At 37.4% G+C, this 21,665-nt stretch overlaps 1 protein-coding gene across 3 annotated transcripts in view; it reads left to right on the top strand.

Annotated features, from left to right (window-relative positions):
- NUP205 (nucleoporin 205) overlaps positions 1-21,665 on the top strand; it is a 74,930-nt gene that overhangs the window by 40,357 nt on the left and 12,908 nt on the right. For 2 of the 3 annotated variants that reach the window (XM_063447556.1, XM_063447558.1), the window contains exons 18-31: positions 2,206-2,395; positions 4,393-4,513; positions 4,815-4,896; positions 5,070-5,234; positions 6,798-6,922; positions 9,125-9,239; positions 9,408-9,557; positions 11,701-11,775; positions 12,337-12,494; positions 12,579-12,659; positions 14,180-14,371; positions 17,935-18,205; positions 19,846-19,944; positions 21,374-21,522. In XM_063447556.1, coding sequence (XP_063303626.1) covers positions 2,206-2,395; positions 4,393-4,513; positions 4,815-4,896; positions 5,070-5,234; positions 6,798-6,922; positions 9,125-9,239; positions 9,408-9,557; positions 11,701-11,775; positions 12,337-12,494; positions 12,579-12,659; positions 14,180-14,371; positions 17,935-18,205; positions 19,846-19,944; positions 21,374-21,522 — 1,973 coding nt within the window. The remainder of the gene's footprint in view (positions 1-2,205; positions 2,396-4,392; positions 4,514-4,814; positions 4,897-5,069; positions 5,235-6,797; positions 6,923-9,124; positions 9,240-9,407; positions 9,558-11,700; positions 11,776-12,336; positions 12,495-12,578; positions 12,660-14,179; positions 14,372-17,934; positions 18,206-19,845; positions 19,945-21,373; positions 21,523-21,665) is intronic. The other variant, XM_063447557.1, reaches the window with a different exon arrangement.

A 21,665-nucleotide genomic window follows, 5' to 3' on the forward strand; every position in this document is an offset into this window, starting at 1 on the left:
ATAGTCAGAAACATAAAGAAAATGTCACATTTTGACCAAAAGAGGTGTACTTGAAAAAATTCCTTGAATCCACTATATCAATTTTGTGGGCATACAATTTGAAATTCCCAATAAAATGACTCTTTAATGAATAACCCTAATATATTGTTGCCCGCTGCTTTTATATTTCAAAAGGTTTAAAAATACATCTACAAATTGTTAAACATATGCAAGTATTCTCATATGTCTATACTTCCCTTTTTTTTTTACTCTTCTTGCCCTTATTGGCTTAGATAAGAAGCCTTGCACTGTAGGCATTCTTTCAATACATTTTTAATGAGAAAATAAAATTTCCTTGCTCCTTCAAAGCTCATTTGCTATCCCTGTCAGTTTATATAATAATGAATTATACAAGCAATGGTCGACATTGTGCTGCACAAAGGGCAGCACAAAACCAGGATACACCACTGATTGTTACTTAGAACCGGATTCAGACAAGCATACTTTGTAGTTGGTTCTTCTACCAATTGTGACTTCATCTCAATCCAGAATGTTCAATATCTTAATAATGTGAAGAAAACAAATACACTTTCAAAGATAGAGCCTTCAATCCGCTTTTTGTTAAGGCTCTGAGTGGTACAATCCCCACTCAGGGATGAAACTGGAATAATGTTACCTAGATGTGCAGTTTTCCCAATTTGCTCTAGCAGATATTCATCCTAATAAATATTGGGTGGTTTGTAAAATATTTCAGCCAATAATCGATTTCCCTTCTTTTGTCCCAAGCAGATATCTATCCATAAGACTACCCTTTCCTCTTAACATACCATTTGCATTTGCTTAATATTTGTTTTTGAGTCCCGTTTTACATACAAACATACCCCTTCACCTTTCTTATTTTTATAGCCTCCTTAAATGATGTGTAACCCTTTTAACCCCTTAAGGACCAAACTTCTGGAATAAAAGGGAATCATGACATGTCACACATGTCATGTGTCCTTAAAGGACCACTATAGTGCCAGGAAAACATACCCGATGGGGTGGAAGAGGTTAAACTTACCTCTTTCTCCAGCGCCGGGCGGGGAGCTCTCCTCCTGCACGAGAAGCACACAAGCCCTCTAGGGGCTGTCAATGAGACAGCCACTAGAGGCTGGCTTAACCCTAATATAAACATAGCAGTTTCTCTGAAACTGCTATGTTTATATATAAAAAAGGGTTAAACCTAGCTGGACCAGGCACCCAGACCACTTCATTAAGCTGAAGTGATCTGGGTGCCTATAGTGGTCCTTTAAGGGGTTAAGTTAACTATCCAGTTACGTGTTTCATCCCACCATGTTTTTGTTTAGTGTATGCTATTGGCTTTAGGTCCCCCATTTTGTTATTTAGGCTCAACGAACAAGCATACATTCAACATTGTCATGTGCCACTTGTACTGTATGCAGATTTTTTTGCATATCTCCCCCCCCCCTCCCAACCACTAGTTTAAATTCTCCTCCAACCTTCTAGCCATCCTGTCCCTGCTACTGCAGAACCTCTTCCGTTTAGAAGCAATCCATCACGTTTATAGAAATTGTGCTCTAAAAAGCGAAAAAACTCTACTTACATCTCTATGATGCATTAATCTCCCTCAAATCCTGCTGTCTTTCCATTGTAGCATGTGGCAAATGTAGTATCTCTGAAAATAATGCTTTGGAGATATGTCTAATTTCCTACATGCATTCTTGGGAGCCCCCCATTTTCCTCTGATGTTGTGATTGGTATGTATATGGACCATAACTGTTCCTCCAAGTAATCAGTCAACTCCGGTCAGCAATGTGCTGAACCCGAGCACCAGGGAGACAGCAAATTGTCTGGTTGGTGTGATTAGTCCAGCAGATTACCCGGACTATTCTCTTAATAATAGAGTCCACTACTACTGAATCCTGTCTAGCCTTACTTACATTATCAATCCCACCCATACTTGCATGGCTGTTCCCCCAGATTATTGGACAGAATTCTCCATTACAGCTACTCCTAAACTGTTAATGAATCTACTTAAACCTGTAGTGCAATCTTTATTCTTCATGATGTTGCCATATTCCAATATATTAAAGTATCCATGCACTCTGCTAATGATATTTAAAAGTGGTTCCATAGAGTCATTATCCACTGTAATGCTTTATGCTTCTGTTCTGAATTTACACTGATGAAAGCTTAGTCTGTTAATTTGAATATTCTATTTATCAGGGAAGAATCATCTGGAAAAGGCAGTCATATACTGTATAATGCTCCTCAATCTGACTCTGCAGAAGGAAAATAACTTCATGGATTTGCTAAGGGAGAGTCATCTTTCTATGATTGTGACCCCAGTGGAACAACTTTTGCAGGGAATTAATCCCCGCACCAAGAAGGCAGACCACATAGTGAATATTGCAAGGTATGTGTTATCAGCAGCAGCATTGGCAAACAAATTCTTATTATTGGGAAATGTCCATTTACCGGGAATTTAGTAACCAAGACTAAACTGGACCATTGCAGACTAATAGCCTCTTCAGATTCATAAGTTTGCCACACAGAGTTGGAAAACAAATTACTTTACATTTGTAGTTATATTGAAATACCAACCAAAGGAAATACTGCTGTATTATCCCAGTGCCTCCGGAACATTGTATTCATGAATACAGTCTAGCCAAGACAGCATCTTTATTTAAGACTTTTAAGTCGATAGGTTACAGCTACCTTGAACTGTTTTGCTCATTTTGGATTTTTTTCTATTTTTTTTTCTTCTCTTGCGCATCGGTGTAATACTTTCTTGCTCAAGTTCACTAAGAATATTTGTCACGAACGCACCCTACTCCAAGAGTGTGCGTGACATAGTTGTGGTGGTGAAAGGGTTAAAGTTCACTATGTCTGCACTAGACCGGAAATAATGACAAAATCCCCGTTAACATCCACCCACACTTAAATATAATAATATAACTATTACTATTTTAACAATGCCACCACCAGGACAATTCATAAACGGGGTGCCTTGGTCCCCCAGGTAAACTTAATAATAAAATACAACTAAAACTTAGCACAATATTTAAGGAATTGCAAAAATGCTAATAAGTTTCCCCTTAAGGACCAAACTTCTGGAATAAAAGGGAATCATGACATGTCACACATGTCATGTGTCCTTAAGGGGTTAAAGGACAATATTCCATAGTGTAATAATAAATTATGCACCCTTGCCTTGACACCCATAGGTGTAATACTGTCTTGCTCAAGTTCACTAAGAATATCCTTTAAATTTTCCAAGCGACATAACTGCTTGTGCTTCTTGCAAGAGGTATTATGCAAAAAGATACAGTGTCCGTTTCTCTCTGCACAAATCTGCCCTCTAACTGCAGCAATTTGCAAAAATCATTGCTACTACCCACCCTCCACTCACAAATATTTCATGATAATTCCATTATACAGCGCTACGGAATTTGCTGGCTATATATAAATAATAAAATAATAATAATAATAATAATAATAATGACAGAGCTTATACAGCATCCTTTACATGGCCAAACAGATATGTGATATACGCATGCTTCTATACAAATCCAGACCTCTCCTGGCAGGCTGCTTCTCATTTTACTGCTAAGTAATCCTAGCCTCGGTTGTTGAGCATCACTACATGTCCAAGACACCCTTGTTGGTCAGGGATTTTAAAGATATTTGCTACTCATCTTGACTGGAGTTAACCCTGCAAGGTAATTATTGCAGTTTATAAAAAACTGCAATAATTACAGTTGCAGGGTTAGGAGTAGTGGGAGTTGGCACCCAGACCACTCCAATGGGCAGAAGTGGTCTGGGTGCCTGGAGTGTCCCTTTAATGGAACAATTCATTAAAATAAAAAAAAGCAATTCAAATAACCAAAATAAGTTAAGAAATGTAAATGGAAAATTAAATGTTATTTATTACCTGCTATAGATTGAACTCCTCAAATCTGATTCAAGCTGTCAACATATGCATTAATGTTTGAGGGACAAAATCTCTCAGCAAGGTATTTTATGTGGTGAAAAAAGAAGCGGCCCACAATATAAAATTATATTTTGCTGAACATAAACACCTTATATAGTAGAGTCAGGTATGTTATTCAGCATCCAAGGATGGTGCGCTGGTCTTTTATTGCCTACTAAAGTAGGACACCACTTTCCCTTTCTGGGCAGACTTTAAGAAAACCGAGTGCATACTAACCACACTCTGCTTGGCAAATTTAATCTCTTTTATGATGTTATGTGTGATATATTTTTTTGTTGTGTCCAGGCCCTACAAAGGCATTGTAGGAGGTAAGTTGAGTAAGATGTGTCCTCAGTGCATGCATTGGTCAGAAGTATACAGTTACATGCAATGTGTGAATGTGCAGCATGAAAATATATTTTTGTTTTCTTTATCTACAGGTATCTTGGCCATGGCAGCTGCAATCCAGAACTTGCTTTTGAAAGTGCAAAGCTTTTGTGTAGCATCTCACGTAATGCCAACATCCACACAAAACTTGTGGGAGACTTCACCAGAGACCAGGTAAAAAGTAATTAGAAAGCAAATTAGTAGTTTGACTGATGCGTGTGGATGCTACACTTTTATAGTTGAACATAAATGTTTTGCATTGTTTTTTTTCCAGTACAAGTAACTGCAATATATAATTAATAGTTTATGCAAAAAATACAGCAAGTCTGGTGGTCCATCATTTGCAGTGTAAAATGTGCAATCTTTCAGGCATGGGGTACTTGGTCTTCATAGAAAGTGAGCTGTTGCCCATCTTTTGAGATATTTTACTTTTATCTCTTTTGAATTCAACTTGTTTGCATCTCGCTTCCTGCAGACTGTGAGTCAGAAGCTGATGGTCGGCTTTGTGGAGTGTTTAGATAGTGAAGAATCTAGCGAGCCTCTGAAACTTGATGAAGGTGGGTTTTCTATATTTCTACTTAACTGCTCTGTGCACGTTTCTGTGAGAAAACCATATGTACCATTACCTTATCATTACACCTCTACATATGACACCGTTGCTTGTGATACTACTTTCTACCTTCTCCATACTTTGTAATATATGTACCTACGCTCTCCTTTTGTCCTCTAGACATGCAAACTGATAATAAAGAAGTAACGATTCAGCACAAGACAAAAATCCACATCCTTAATTTATTGATTACCTCATTGGATATGAAACCCCCAAATTTGGCTCTATACCTTCTAGGCTTTGAGCTGAAGAAACCAGTGAGCACCACCAACTTGCAGGACTCTGGTATGTACCAGTAAAAAAATATTTCTGTGCATGAGAGGGAACTTGTGTACATTATTGTGTTGTGCTTATCACTTGATTTATGGAAAATGAAAAATATAATTACATTTGAATCCATTGGACATATGTATATGGTAGCCAAGAATGTGTCTGGTGATATATTTTATATCCCATTAAATGTTTACGCTTTCTAAACTGGAAACATGATGCATAACCAACTTACATCGTTTGGCGCTCATCTATAATTTTAAATGTGTTTTAAATCCGACATCAGTATGTAAAGTATTATGACACCAGGCGCTGTGTGTGCATCCAATGCTTTTCTCTGAGAAGAAGTGAGTGCAGTACTTCTCATAGAGAAGTATTGTATTTGTAAATGGTGACAATTGCTGTGCATGTGCCGTATGTTACTGTGATTGCCTTTGATTTGACAGAAGTCTTTTCAAAATTGATAACTTCAAAGAAGTCTTTCCTGGTGCTGGATTACAGGCATGCATAAATAAACTTTTTGAAGTTCCCCTGTATCTAAACTGTATAAAGGAACACATAGGACTAAAATAAATACTTTATTAGACTGTTCTTTTAAAGGGATTCTGTAGTGCCAGGAAAACATAGCCGTTTTCCTGGCACTATAGAATCCTACAGTGCCCCCCATGCCGCGGCGCTGAAAGGGTTAAAACAACTTCAGTCACACAAAGGCATGCCTTCTCGTTTACCTGCATAACCCATACCACACAGTTAAAAACAGGGTAGCTCAACAGTCGCCCAACTCCCTAGCTATCCTCAATTTGCAGTTACCTGCTTCTATGTGTAGTGACAATAGGGATAGGAAACGTGACTGTCTTCCCCTCTACCTAAAATACCAACGGAGCTGTACACTGCATTTAGCTTTATTTTCTGTATTCATATACCCTTTTCTCTACCTTTTTAAACGAGGGTACCCTGTTAGAATTCCCTCTATATATAGGTGACAGACATGTCGTCCCGAGACTGAAATTTGCACGACACTGCAATGTTCAGCTGCTAACTATAATTTCAATGTTCTTTCTGGTTGATACTCTTTACAAAATCTTAAATAAAGAATGTCAATAAAAAACAAAGCCCTTCAGTCATTTACTTGAATCCAGCGTTGATGTCCCTCGGTGCGGAGTCAGACTTCACTTACACTCCTCCCCCGCTGACGTCAGTCGGCAGGGGAAACCTAATGTGCATGCGTGGCAATGGCTTCGCTCGCATTAGGATTTCCCCATAGGAAAGCATTATTCAGTGCTTTCCTGTGGGGAAAAATCTGACGCTGGAGGTTCTCATAGGGAGTTTGAGGACGTCCAGCGTCAGATAACGAACCAAAGGCCCATTTCAAACCAGGAAGCCCTCTAGTGTTTCTCAATAGCTGCAATAATTACTATTGCAGGGTTAAGGGACATGGAACATTACACCCAGACCACTTCAATGTGCTGAAGTGGTCTGGGTGCCTACAGTGTCCCTTTAAGGGACTATATGAATGTAATCATAATAAGAACATATATTTGTATATTGGAATGTAAATATGCCTTTTTGTTAATGCAGGAGTTTTGGGATGCCCTCGAACGTGCCTCCACTCCATACTTGATATCTTAGAGAAGGGGACGGAAGGTCGATCGGGCCCCATTGCAGTATGGGATTCTCCACTGCTTGCTGAACTGTGTTATGAGGTACCGCCTTTAAATTCCAATTTCCTGATCCTTTATTATACTTATTATTTTTCTTGCTAGGACACAGTGCACAGTTTGTGCCAAATATGGCATGTTACTGTAGGGAATAGAATTTAATCTGCTCATCCTACTATCAAGGAGTACTTCTCAGTCATAAATGGAGCATGCAGGGTTTGGCACCTGAACAGTGAGTTATGATGGTTTGAGATTAGATTTTCAAAATGTATAGCCAAACTGGAAAATCTTAAATTCGTCTTGGTTGCGGATTTCATTACAACTTTTTATTTATTTTTTTGAGAATATTTTATTTATTTTATAAAGTGGCATAATCTGCAGGGTAATGGACAACATACATTTCTAGTGTATAAGATGGAGTCCATAAAAAGTTGCTGTCGAGGTCTGCACACTAGCTCTGTTATAACTTACATTTTGCAACTATTCTCAAGTTTCACCAACAAAACATGTGAATGACGGTCTCTTTGAAGCAACTGGATGAGTACTTGCAAAAATATAATATTCAGGGATATAACTTTTAATATGTGCGGTAACAGTTTCTTGATCCAAGGATAGATCTGACAGCCATTCTCGGCTCAACAAGAAATTTATTCCTAGTTTGTTAGAAATTGGAAAACTCTTCAAACTGAGTTTTTGCCTTCTTTGGATCAACAGCAAAAACAGATGTGAGAAAAGCTGAACTTGGACATGTCTCTTTTCAGCCTAAGTAACTATATTTGGAAATCACTACAAATGTTTATTTTATGTATTTATTTTTATCAAGAGCATACATGCATAGGTTTCAAAGTTTGAACCTGATGGAGTGTTTTTATAATCTAGATAACTCGAAGGTGGCCTTGTGATCAATATGCGTGTTCACTGTAATGTCTGTTTAATGTAAAAGTTGAAATTCGATAATGCGTACTGTTGTTACTGTAAATTAGAAAGAGACGACAGCATGGGTGCATGGCACTTTATGATATTGCATCATCACACATGTTTTGTTTTCGGGAAATTCACAGACCACACATGTCTTAACTACTAAGTACCCCATATTTGTATTCTGCTACTGTTCTTGATTATGATACAAGTGCTCTACCCCAACAAAACAAACGATGGGTAGGATAAATGTACTTAGGTTAGTATGGTACAAACCGCTTCCCAAGAGGCCTTCCCTAATAACTCCTCTGTTATGTCAGAGGAATAAAAAAAAGATTGGGATGCAGCTAGATTCTAAAACATAAAAACAAACAATACATAGTTTGTAGATTGCACTCACAAGATGGAAATTCAAGAAGCGCTTCAAAGCCCCGAACAAGGCTACAATGGTCCGCTCTCCACCTTAGGTAGTAATGGATAATCAGCAGGCTCAGGATCTTCAAAGGACGAAGTCAGGGATCAGGTACAAATTGGGTATTTATTAGGCATAAAACGCCTGATTAAAAGTATATAATAAAACAAATACAAAAGTATAAATAAATTATTAATACTTTTGTATTTGTTTTTATTATATACTTTTAATCAGGCGTTTTATGCCTAATAAGTACCCAATTTGTACCTGATCCCTGACTTCGTCCTTTAAACTTCCTGTGCCTGCTGACTATCCATTACTACCTAAGGTGGAGAGCGGACCATTGTAGCCCTGTTCTGGGCTTTGAAGCGCTTCTTGAATTTCCATCTTGTGAGTGCAATCTATAAACTGCCGTGTCTCACAGTTAATACTATATATCACTATGTATTGTTTGTTTTTTATGTTTTAGAATATAGCTGTATCCCAATCTTTGTATTATTCACTTGAGTACGATACCCCACATTTATGCCTTTTGGCCATAATCCTACCATTAATTTAACCCCTAAACCAATTTATAATCAAACTCCTAATCCTTCTTAATCCCACCCCGTTATCCTACCACTGAGAGAGTCCCTCTGCTGACATTCTTACAGCAGAGGGATTTCTCAACCCAAACAGTACAGAGTTCTCTGTGAGATCTCCTCATGCTGCAACTCCTGGGCTGCCATAGCACATCTGTCACTCTGTGTAATTATATTCTCAATAAGAATTTTACGTACCCTTGTGTATAGAAATACACACATACTTGTAGCTTGTAAAATGGATGATTTAATTTTATTGCCTGTAAAGTGATACCATGTAGTTTTTGCAGAGCTTAGTTTTACAGACCCTTCACTAACTTTTTCCCTTATTCTCAGGTAATATACCAGCTGTGTGCCAGTGCAGAAACCTCTGGGCCCACTATGCGATACCTACGGACGAGCCAGGATTTCTTGTTTTCTCAGCTCCAGCATATTCCCTTTTCTATTAAAGGTAATAAAAAGGAAATAACGATTGCACGTCTTAAAAGGTGCTGCTACAGTACTCCTTTATGGCCAGTAGTAATCATGAAAACATCTACATTACATGAACAGTAGTTGAGGATCAATTGGATTACTATAGTGTTTAATGTTGCTGCCATTATATTTCTTGCATTCCTAGAACATGAAATCTCTGTCATGAATCAGATGTCTTGGCTAATGAAGACTGCATCCATTGAACTACGTATCACATCCCTAAACCGTCAACGCTCCCACACACAGAGACTACTACACCTTCTCTTGAATGACATGCCAATGAAACCATATGCAGGTCTGTATTATTTTAGAAAAAAAATATGTCAATCTATCTGTAAAATACAATAATTCTCCAGAAGATTTTTCAAGCAGAATAATTCTAATAATTCCTAGAATTTATCTATATTGAATATTTAGCAAGTTCTATTAAATTCTAATTTAGACAAAGCCAGGGTAAACTTTGCAAAGGAGGAGTATGACATATAGAAATATTGTCTGTTTGATTACAGGGCTAATCCAATCTCTAGTTGCTGTCTCTCAGACAGCCGCTAGATGGTACTTCCTTGTTCTTAGAGCACGAAAAGTGTTTTAAATGATGTTCAACGTCCCCATGCTCTGCATGCGGACGTCCAGCATTGCCGGAATTCCCATAGGAAAGCATTGAATAATGCTTTACTTTGGGGAGGTCTAATGCGCGGGCATTGCCGCGCATGCGAATTAGGTCTCCCCCGCCAGCTCCTGGTGGCGGGGGAGGAGCATGGGCGGAGCTGAGTCAGCGCCGAGGGACATCGTTGCTGCACCCAGGTAAGTGACTGAAGTGGCGCGGGAGGGGGCCTTGACGAGTTTGTTTTCCTGGCACTATAGTTTCACTTCAACCACATTACCAAAATCCATTAAAAAACAATTCTAAAAGGTGGAGGAAATAACCTGGTAAACCGAAAGGGATCTGGAGTTACCATAATTTAGATATATTTAGTGACCTACATAAATGTACTACTTTACTGCTTAACAAATTCTTTAGATACCTCCAGAGATACTCTTTTTTTTTTTTTTTTTTTTTTTTTTTTTATTTTATCCAGCACAACCCAGGTAGGGAAAATTCCCCCCATCCCATTTTGTCCTCACTATTTACTCTTACGACTGTGTATTAGCAAAATGTAGCATTTCTCTCCTAATTAACAATTACCTAGGTACTTGTAAATGCAGAAAAAGAGTTCAAATAAGTCTGAATGGCCATTCTCTTTTCGCATTCTCAGATGTCTAACTCACTGCACTTCACATTTAGAATTACAGTACAAAGTAATTATGAGATGCTATCTAGTCCTGGCTAAACATCATCAGATTTATGAAGCAACTATTAACACTTGCTGGAGAGGATCGATGGCTCGCATATGATAGAAATGCCCCCTGATCACAATCTGATGGAAAAAGTATAGATTTGTGTGATGCCTAATGAGATATAGCGTAGGTCCAGATACAGGAATTTTGTGCACATTTTTCCATCCAGCATGTTAAAACCCCTTTAAGCAACGGCTATGCCATGTCTCCATAGCTGCAGAAAAAACAGTCACTCAATGGAATACTACCACAATCCCATCCTTCTCTCAGGTGTCAAGAATACTGTTCAAGTGGTTTCTTCTGTGAGACATACTCCCATACCCTATTTTCTAACTACATTCCATAAAATCTGAGATACCCTTTGAAGGGGGGTGGGGCATTGAGTTGGATCGAGGAGGGTAAAAGCGGAGAACTTTACAGGAGTTGAGACAGCAGACTAAATGTTTTCTTTTCATGTATGAGTTATTGTTTGTACTTGTTATGTTTCCGCTTGTTATTCTGGAACTCACATCCGTATCACCTGAGACACATTGTGAATTGACCGTTGTACAGAAAATCGACCTGTGTTAATTTTTGACTGAACTGCCTTTGCGTATCCCATTATGAATGTAGATTCTCATATAACTGAATGTGAGGTGATCACCTCTTAAAATTATTGATCATTACGTTGTACTTGATCTTTAAACCTTAAATAGAATTACAATTGGTAAAAACAGTTTCCTTATTACACAAACATTCCACTGCAACAACTACTTAAAGTGCTATGTCGGTATCCACTAGCTCCCCGTATGTTTCCAATTTCATCTTTGAGAGTTGTGCCAAACGCATTTCTATGCAACGTAACAGACGCATTTCTATGCAACGTAACAGACGCATTTCTATGCAACGTAACAGACACATTTCTGGCACTGAAAGAGTTAGAGTCCCTGGAACATCAGAGATTTTTGCACATTTAAATATAATTTAGCTATTAAAAATGTGGAGTGCACTGAGTAGAAAAAATACACCACTTAAAGTAAACCCAGATTTAGAATTTAGCTATTAGTTGTGCTAATGTTTTTGTTTTTTCCTCACTTTGAAATATTTCTCCATTCCTACAGCAGATGGAGAAGGAGGATTAGAAGAAGAAAGCCGAGCTCTAAGTGGAATCCTAAATTTTGACACCACCTCAAAAGGTATTTATCACAAGGTTCTGTTCAGATCCTTTGAGATATGATGCCTCCTTTTTTAAAACCTCCTAGATCACTCCTCCTATATATATATATCTTGGTATTAAACTCGGTCACACATTCTTTATCCTCAGGAAGATTTTCTTTTCGTTTCCTTTTCTGTTTGATTCTTATTTTTCAACAAACTTTTCCTTTCTAAACCTGTTACTCCAGATTGTATTGAGCTGCAACAATATCATCAAATGAATTTACCTTGTTTTTTTACACCATCTTCTTTAGTTTTTTTGTCACTCACAGTAACATTGATGCATTTGATGGCACTTAGGGCTGAATTTATGGTTCTTAGTAGCTTTCATGTACAGTGCTTGCATGCAGATTGTGCTCATGTGAAGGACAATAATGTTGCCCCTTTACGCGTAAGCAAATTTGTCATTGTGAACAACCAAATACTATTTAAATTGTTTTTTGTTAAATTTACAGTACAATGTATAGGCATATTAATTGTGACTGCTGGACAATATGATATTTTTGATGACAATGACACTTTAACTTTTCTAAATCTTGCAGTTCGTCGAAAGATTCTGAAGATCCTAGACTCCATTGACTTCAGCCAAGATATCCCAGAGCCCCTGCAGTTGAATTTCTTTGACCGCAATCAAATAGAACATGTTGTTGCTTCCTGTGAACAAAAGGATAGCAGAGGGCAGATTATCTGCAGTGTTAAGGTGAGCAGCCTATGGTAGGTGTATACGTACACATATATATGTATTCTTGATAGTTCACTTTATAGTAATATCTGTGGTTTTCAGTTTCTGCATCGGGTTCTGGTGGCGGAGGTGAACGCCTTGCAAGGAATGGCTGCCATTGGACAGAGACCTTTACTCATGGAGGTACAGATTTATTTTATTTTTCCCAAAGAGATCAATATGATTTTATTCATGATTACATTTTTGTTTACTAGCTTTTATTTATGTACAGATTTGTTCAGGAAGGTAGCCACAGACCGCAGAAAGAATTATACAAAACACGCTGTGTGGTAATGACCCCCTTGCAAAACGTTTGTTGTAGAAGAGCATATATGTCTTTGCAGGCCTCAGCAGAGTTCTTAGATAACCTGGAGACCAGCTGCCCTAATTTTTAAAGTACCCAAAGTCAGTGTGCAAATTTTTTTCTTCAAGATCCTGTAAAAAGGATGACCAATATAATACTGTAAGCAACTATCCTGTAAGGCCACTGATCTCTTAATTTCTTAAAGACCCATAACGTTTCATTCTTTCTTCGCAATATGGTCTCTAAAGATCTTTTGCTGGCATGGAATATTTAGAATATTTCTGTTGCCCTGCTGATGCTAAATCACTGGTACCTTTCTATCATTTCTTTAAGACTAGATTATGACAAAATTGTCCTGCCTTTATTCATTAAGTGAGTAGAAAATACTTTTTTATATTGTTTTTAAATTTTCAATTATATTAAGAATGTACTGCTGCTTTATATTTATGGTAGATGATCGTAAATATTGACTAAATAGACCCGTAAAAAAAAAGACACAATTGTTAACTTTTAATAGAATAGGCCATAGAGTTTGATCAAAAAGGCATAACAACCATAAATTAATAAAGGATTAACCAATAACAAATATCTTAAAGGTAATTTGGTGAAGTTTAATAAAATAAAAGTTACACAATGTTTTAAGTCCTAGATGACCTGACTTTTACAATTTAAGCTTTCCTCTGAATGTAAACCCCTCCCCGTTGCTTACAAAACACCACAACAAATAACATTCAAAGGGAAGAGAGGGGATCTGTTTGTGCCGCTCTCACATCCAAGGAAAAGGCTAACCGATCTTAACGATTTGACAAACGGGAACAGAGGGATTGAGGGCCTTGGTCAATGAGCTTACATTCTAGAGGGAGTGGGATATAATGACACAAAAGGGTAGGGTAGAAAAGTAGGTTGCTAGGATAGTCTTTACTGAGGGCTTAGTGCAGGGGTAGGCAACCTTCGGCTCTACAGATGTTTTGGACTACATCTCCCATAATGCTTTTACAGCCATATTGCTGGCAAAGCATCAAGGGAGATGTAGTCCACAACATCTTTAGAGCCGAAGGTTGCCTACCCCTGGCTTAGTGTTTTGTTTTGATGACAATTGCAGGAGATGAATCAGGGTGCAAGGAGGGAAAACTGTTGACAGTTTAATTGATATGCTTTCCTGAAGAAGTAAGTTTTCAAAGATATTTTGAAGGAGTGGAGACTGGGTAAAAGTCTATCAGAGAGGGAAAAGGCGTTCCATAGGAATGGTGCAGCCTGAGAGAAGTATTTATGTATATGCCACAGTGCAAAATACCTATATGCCTGAGTCAATCAAAAATATGAATTGCACATATGTTTATGCTTCACACTTTTGCTTTAGGAAATAAATACTATACTCCAATATGTTGTGGAGAGAAACAAGTTGCTGCAATGCCTCCATGCCAAACGTCACGCTCTGGAGTCCTGGAGGCAGTTGGTGGAGATCATTCTGACAGCCTGTCCACAGGACCTCATACAGGCTGAACAAAGACAACTTATCATTCGCGATCTGCTTCAGGATGTGCATGAAAAGGTAACCTAGAACAAAGACTGGTGGTTGCCTTTATCTGCTTAAAGTTAATATCTTATTTAGTATCTTATTCACTAGTAAATAGTTAAAATCGTATGTAGTAAGATTGCCTAGGCCAGTAGATTTGTTGCTTGGAGCAATTCCATAGACAGACCATTGAGAGATGCACAGTTAAAGAGTGTATGTGGTTCATCATTTGTTCCTGCTTCTTAAAAACCTCCCCACGGGAGTGTTGGAGGTCCTTAAAGGCTCTCGGGATAACTAATATAGATTGATTTTATGCTGTTGGTTTACATATTCTATATTCTGTAGAAGAAGTTATGTTAAAGTGATGCTGTAGGCAACAAGATCACTTCATCCAATTGAACTAGTCTGGAAAAAGTGCCCATGTACCCTTAACCCTACAATACGAAACATTGTCTCACAGGCAACCACTAGAGGCACTTATGGCATTCTCCAAGAAACAATGTTGGGTGATTAGTATTTTAAAGAGAGAGGTGGGAGTATAGTTATTGATGGTCAAAGGGCAGAGACGGACATGAACCCAATTGGTTAGAGAATTAAAAATGCCAGAATACCCTGCATGTAAAAGCAAAGAGATAAAGCAATAAGACCTTTATTGTTATCTACTAAAAAACGAGTATATATGTTGATTGATATGCGGTTGTATTAAAGGGTTAACACTTATGGTGATCGATAGTTTCAAATGTTAAATCAAAAAAATAGCACAAATATTTACAAGTCAAAAAGAGGTTGAACTAAATAGGTATATAATAAAATTAAAAAAATTAAATATTTACAAATAGAAAGGGAAAGGAACTAAATAATAATGCGAAATCAGAAGTATTGGTTGAGACAGAACCCGAATTTCCAAACAAAATGTTAATTGTCTAGTATCCTCAAGAAATCGTGGTGCTGATTTTACTTATGTACAGGTGATTATCTCTCTGAGTCAAACACTGCAATGTATCTAAAGCACTGACACTATGAGCTTCTACTATTAACCTCTAAAGAGCAACAATGTATCTGAGAAGGTTGTTACAAAAAGAGGGAAACTCAACTAAGTAGCACTCTGCAAAGTCATGGTACCCCTAAAGTGTCACACCAAACCATAAGATACAAAGTTATCATGTATTAAGAAAATTATGTTCATGAAGAAAATAACGAAAAAAACTAGAGAATACTGCTCAGTAAGGATTCTATTCTGTGCCTTCGAGGGCACCTGTGCGTGTAAAGTAAGCAAAAAGCTAACAATTGCTAAAGAGAGCAGTTTTGGATCAAACTAGTTATACCCGGACTGGAGATAGCTACTATATGTGATATGTCTTAATTGAAGTCGGTAAGTAGAAACATCAGTCTGGTCTCAGGTAACAAATGGGCCTCGATGTAAGGTGGGTGGGTCTTTAGGGTGGTGGTTAGGCAGGGAGGTGTAATTAGGTACAAAGTAGATAACTAGAAAAAAGGGTGGGAGTATGGAGAGATATAACCTCCCTCTCCAGGCATCTCAGATTATACCACAAGAATTAAGCGACCGGCATTCGTTTTCTGGGCCTTGTGTTTATACCCAAATCACAGCGGAAGGGGGACTGGGACCAGAGGCTTCGACAGAGAGAGAGTCCTTCTGGATTTATCTGAGCACCCTGTCCCCCATGATTTAAATGAGGGGTTTTCATTCTCCCATTCATAGAATCTGCATCCTATGATGAAATATTATCTATTTTTTGTACCATTTTATTATTAGGATTATGGTTTACACACTCTGTTTTCAAATTATTTTTGTTTTCTGGTAGCACTGTGTAATACCTTTTATTTAGCTTTATCATTTTACTCTTGGTGACCATCTTTCCATTGGAATTCTTTGATCCTTATGGGTTAAATAACTTCTGCCATATCCTGGATATTATTCCTCATAGTTGGAATTAGGGCAATAAATAAAGAATACAAAGGGGCATATTGCTGACATTGAGGGATAACAGATTGGATGTGTTTTGTGCCCAATTTCATTCATTTAGTGTCTCCACTAGGGGGACTAATGGTCATGTAGAGGGACTTGTGAATGTGGATAACCCACGAATCCAAACACTAGATAACTAAAGTCTAATATGCCTATATAGCATATCAGACACAGACAAGTCCCTTCTTAAATAGAAATGAAAACAAATATAAAAATAAACTAAACAACTTTATTATCATAATAGATATAAATGAGACTAAATTAGTCAGAATAGGTTTAAAAATGTTTAGGAAAAAAAAAAGGAAGTAGGGAATACATTTGACCCTCCTATCAAAATAAATCTAGACTTTGTAATAACAGAGTCTACTAACATATCATAAAAATGAGCAATTTGCCAGTGCCCACAATCAGGCTTCCCTGTTGACTATGGGGCTATCAAAATGTATCTTAATTATAATTCTTGCAACAATGTAACAAAGTGGAGAATTTACTAATTAAGAGACAGCCCCACTGGCATTATCCAGTCTGAAATGTGTTCCAACCACAATTATAAACACTTATCCTAAAAACTCCTAATAAAGCCAAGATGTCGAAAAAAATTATTGAATAAGAAGCCCCACAATAGTAAATATAAGTAGTATAGTATAGGATAAGAGCGTTTAATGCTCTCGTTATAAACTGCTACAATTGCTTACTGTAATAACCAGCAGTGTAGCTAACAACCAGGGCAATCAATTACCTTTCCAGTTTAAGCATACCTTATCACCAGCTACCTAATTAAATCAGTGAATTAAACCACTCATAATATGCCCAACTGAAAAGTGAATAACGTGCATTAAAAGACAATAAATGGCCCACGCGTGCTTTGGCACTACTATTGTACATTTATCTGGGACAGAGCCATTTATGCGCTACTATTGTGCCTTTAATGCTGTGTTGGGCACTTTTTCTGTCTTTTAATGCATGTTATTCATTTTTCATTTGTGTGCAATATGAGTGGTTTGATTCAATGATTTATGTAGGTAGCTGGTGATGAGGGAAGGGATGCTTAAGGAGCAAGGCATTTAAAACAAATACCTTCAAGTGAACCTCTCATAACAGCTTAACTTTTAATAACAAAATATGTTCAGTGTAATTCTCAATACCTTTGTTTGATTGCAAAAGATAAAAGCAAAAAATTGCAAAACCTTTACATTTAGCTCATAATACATGAATATTGAAAATTCTGTTCATCAAAATGTATGTAGTTAAACGGCAAAACATTTTGTAATGTATTCAGTAAGTCTGATTCAAATTAGATTAAACAGGAAGCCCTAAAGATGTATTGCTGAAATTGTTGTTTTTATTACACTTTTTATTTTTACAATTCCATGCTATAATTACTAGGGCAGATACAATATAAAACTTCCAAAATGGAAACATGGCATTCCTCTTACAAGGGTTGTATTTTGTTTTGCCCAGTATTTCATCCTCTTACTTTAGTTAATAATTTGAGATGAGAATTGAATTTGGTGTATAAAGAACAAATCTGGGGTACAGTTCCTATAGTGGAGCAATCCTCGTGGAAACCAAATGTAATGCTTTTAATTTACTCATCCTATATCTTTTTCAGATCCTGGATGATGATGCGGCACATGAGCTAATGCCAGTAGTTGCTGGAGTGGTATTTACTCTCACTGCACGTTTAAGTCAGTCCATTCGCACTGAGCAGAAGCAGCCAATAGCAGCTTCTGGATTGAGTCAGACTCAATATGTCTCAATGTTGGACGGTTCCTTCTTTGCGCCTTCTGGACCAGAATCTATATCTGCTGGATTTGCCTCAATAGGGGACTCTTCATTGCACATGATTCTGCGAAAACTGTTGGAGTTCATTCTAAAGACAGGTCTGTATTCATTTGCATTACTAACCTTCCAAGCAACAACCCCGCATTCTGTATTTAACCTTGGTAGACCTATCCCCTAATACAATTATTGTAAGGGATGTCTTTATTTTTTCCTGGTATATTTATTAGATGTTTTAATAACTCGTGTTGTAAGCCAGGAGGTGGGGAAGGGCAAATGATAGATCCCTAGATGTTATAGATCTACAAATTTTATAATGCGTTGTTCTAAAAGCGGTCAAAACATAATTGGACCTGTAGTTTCTACCTTATGTGGGGATCTACTTTTTGGAGCAATCTTTTTTGATTGACAAACACATTTTGGATGTTTTGTATGGATGGATTAATTTTATTTTGGATCCTGTGATCATATATAAAGTTCACATTAAGCACAGAAAATGTATTTTACAGTTAGGGCAATGGATAAAATCAATCAACTTGATTAATGCATCATTGAATTATGTAGATCTGTACAGTTTTTTTTCTTTTCACTCAGCTTGTGACATTTACAACATCACCAGCTGTAACAGTAATGAAGATCCTTGTATTAGTTTTATTCAATATACAATAATTAAAGGACCACTATAGTGCCAGGAAAACATACTCGTTTTCCTGGCACTATAGTGCCCTGAGAGTGCCCCCACCCTCAGGGTCCCATTCCCGTGGCGCTGAATGGGGAGTAAGGGGTTAATCCCTTACCTTTTTTCCAGCGCCGGACTCCCTCGGTGCTGGGGACTCTCCTCCTCCTTTGGACGTCCCTGGCTGAATGCGCGGGAAGAGCCGTGCACGCATTCAGCCAGTCCATAGGAAAGCATTCTCAATGCTTTCCTATGGACGCTGGCGTCTTCTCGCTGTGAAAATCACAGTGAGAAGCGTGGAAGTGCCTCTAGCGACTGTCAATGAGACAGCCATTAGAGGCTGAATTAACCCTATTGCAAACATAGCAGTTTATCTGAAACTGCTATGTTTACTGCAGAAAGGGTTAAACCTAGCTGGACCTGGCACCCAAACCACTTCATTAAGCTGAAGTGGTCTGGGTGCCTATAGTGGTCCTTTAAAATATTTACATAAAAAAAAGACATTAATCAAGAATACACTCTGCACGGGATCTTTTTAACATAAAATATTAGAAGATTGTCACAGTACTACCACCCATAAGATTTATTTATTTATATTTTATAAGTGTTCTGAGATCAGAGACAATTCACATGACTCTTTAGGCATCACTTCCCTCCACGTCACAGGAAAAACTAGAGGAAGATCATATATTTTGTTTCTGCAATGAATATAATTATTTCCTATTATGTGGTGCATTGCAAAAGTGAAATCAATTACATCTACCTTCCCTTAGTGAATGTCCATGTATACATTTGTTATTCTTATAAAACTAAATATATCCCCTAGTGCAGATACATGTTAATACAGAAAGCACAATGGTGCTGAAAGTATATATTTTTTTAACTATGATCAGTTTTTGACAGCTTGTCCTGGTGTTCAAACTAATGTCAAACCCTATTGTCGATACATTAGCAAGTATTGATTTAATAATGTCCTGTGAAAGGCTTTATTATGTTTCATAGATGTAAATATATAATATTACTAGCAGAATTAACATTAAGAATATTTGCACACACTATGAGCAGGTGGCGGATACCAACGTGTACGAGCACACTTGTATGGATCACTGCTATATTATCTTCAAATTGCACAAAAACCGGACGAGCCTGACACTTTGGAAACAGGTTGGTGGAAATTTATTACAAGAAATATTTGAAATATTTTAGTTTATGTTGTCTGCTTTAAAAGTTCATACAATTACAAAATATATATAAATATTATGTGGAGAAATGGGTTTTGCATCAGTTTTTCTGGTTTTATATGTTAACTTCCAGAGTATTGTAGGCTAGCATATGTTTTGCATTATTTTTATTTTTTTTGTGATGCTCAGTCAGATTTTATGTTGTCCCACTTAATTCTTAGATATCTGCTGTGCCAAAGTTAGCTGTCTCTGTGTCAGACTCAGTCACTTTTTTTTCTTTTTTAGGTACAGATTTACTTAAGAGTGATTACTGTTTAACATTTGTACTTATTAATAAAAAAAAACTGTGCTTTTCAATATTACCATTATTTCACTACTATACATTTTTAAAATGAAGCTTAATAAAAATAAACACTTTATTTTAGTAGACATTACAAAGTTGTGATAGCACTGGATTTATATATTTGTTTACACTCATCCTGAGAAAAGTCTCTATACCATACAACGTAAACAGAGCTTAAAGCAGCTCTGTCACTTTGCAGATTTTCGCAAATATATAATTTCTTTGAAATTCTGACACAATCGACAGATACACATGAGATGAAGTGGGGACTACTTTGTTTCATATGATTGCTAATCTGTGTCACTCTTTGGTAAAAGGTGACCATCGATTGCAATGGTTTGCGGCAAGAGGCATCATCTTGCGTGATGCTCAATAGATGCCTATGGTGCCTTTTTATGAATGTGCGAGACAATCTGTGGAAGGTCTTGCTGCAGATTGTCTCGCACAGCAACAACATCCTGTTTTGGACTCTAGCATGCGCAAGACTACAGCAGTGACGATAACTCGTGCCATGACATCGCCACACAACTGTATGTGTCACCTTGTGGGGTCTTTGAAACAAATGCAAAACCCCAAATGTGACAGTGCCACTATAACAATATTCTGTCACTTTTAAAAGAACACGATAGTCACCAGAACCATTACATCTTAAGGTAGTGGTTTTGGTGTCCATAGCCTGTCCCAGCAGGCTGTGCACTGTAAATGCTGCCTTTTCATAAAAAAGGCAGGGTTTACATTGCTGCCTAGGAACATCCGACGACCACTAGACATGTTCTACATGGAGGCACTGAAATTTACCATAGATCTCTATGAGAGATGATTGACTGAAGGGGGTCACCTAAATAGTTAAACATGATAGTATCAGTAATACACATTTTCTATTCCTGACACTATAGTGTTCCTTAAGAACCAGTTGTATTTAGACATTTGTAGAACTCTCCAAAACCAGTATTTGTTACAGAGTTTATATATTTAACTTACTTGGTATGCTAATGTTACCTATATCGAATATAATATTACCTTATGGTATATTAAAATGGTATGATATATATGCTTGAATTTTTATTAGCTCAAAAAACTATGTGGGAGCGACTAACTGCGCCTGATGATGTCTTCACGAAGCTACAGCGGGATAACTTGTCGATATTTGAAAGCTACGGCACCATGCTAATGGAGGTTCTTTGCCGAGATGCTTGCGATGGACATGAGATTGGAAGAGTATGTTTATATATTTCAGGACAGACTGTAATAACTGTTCCTCGTGCTAACTGTGGGTCAGGGTTGGTGAACAGGTGTGTCCCCAGAACTGCAGCTACCATTATTCTTTACTCGTTGAAATACTGATAAAGAATCGTGGGTAT

Source organism: Pelobates fuscus, chromosome 3, assembly GCF_036172605.1.
Source record: "Pelobates fuscus isolate aPelFus1 chromosome 3, aPelFus1.pri, whole genome shotgun sequence".
Taxonomy (NCBI): Eukaryota; Metazoa; Chordata; class Amphibia; order Anura; family Pelobatidae; genus Pelobates; species Pelobates fuscus.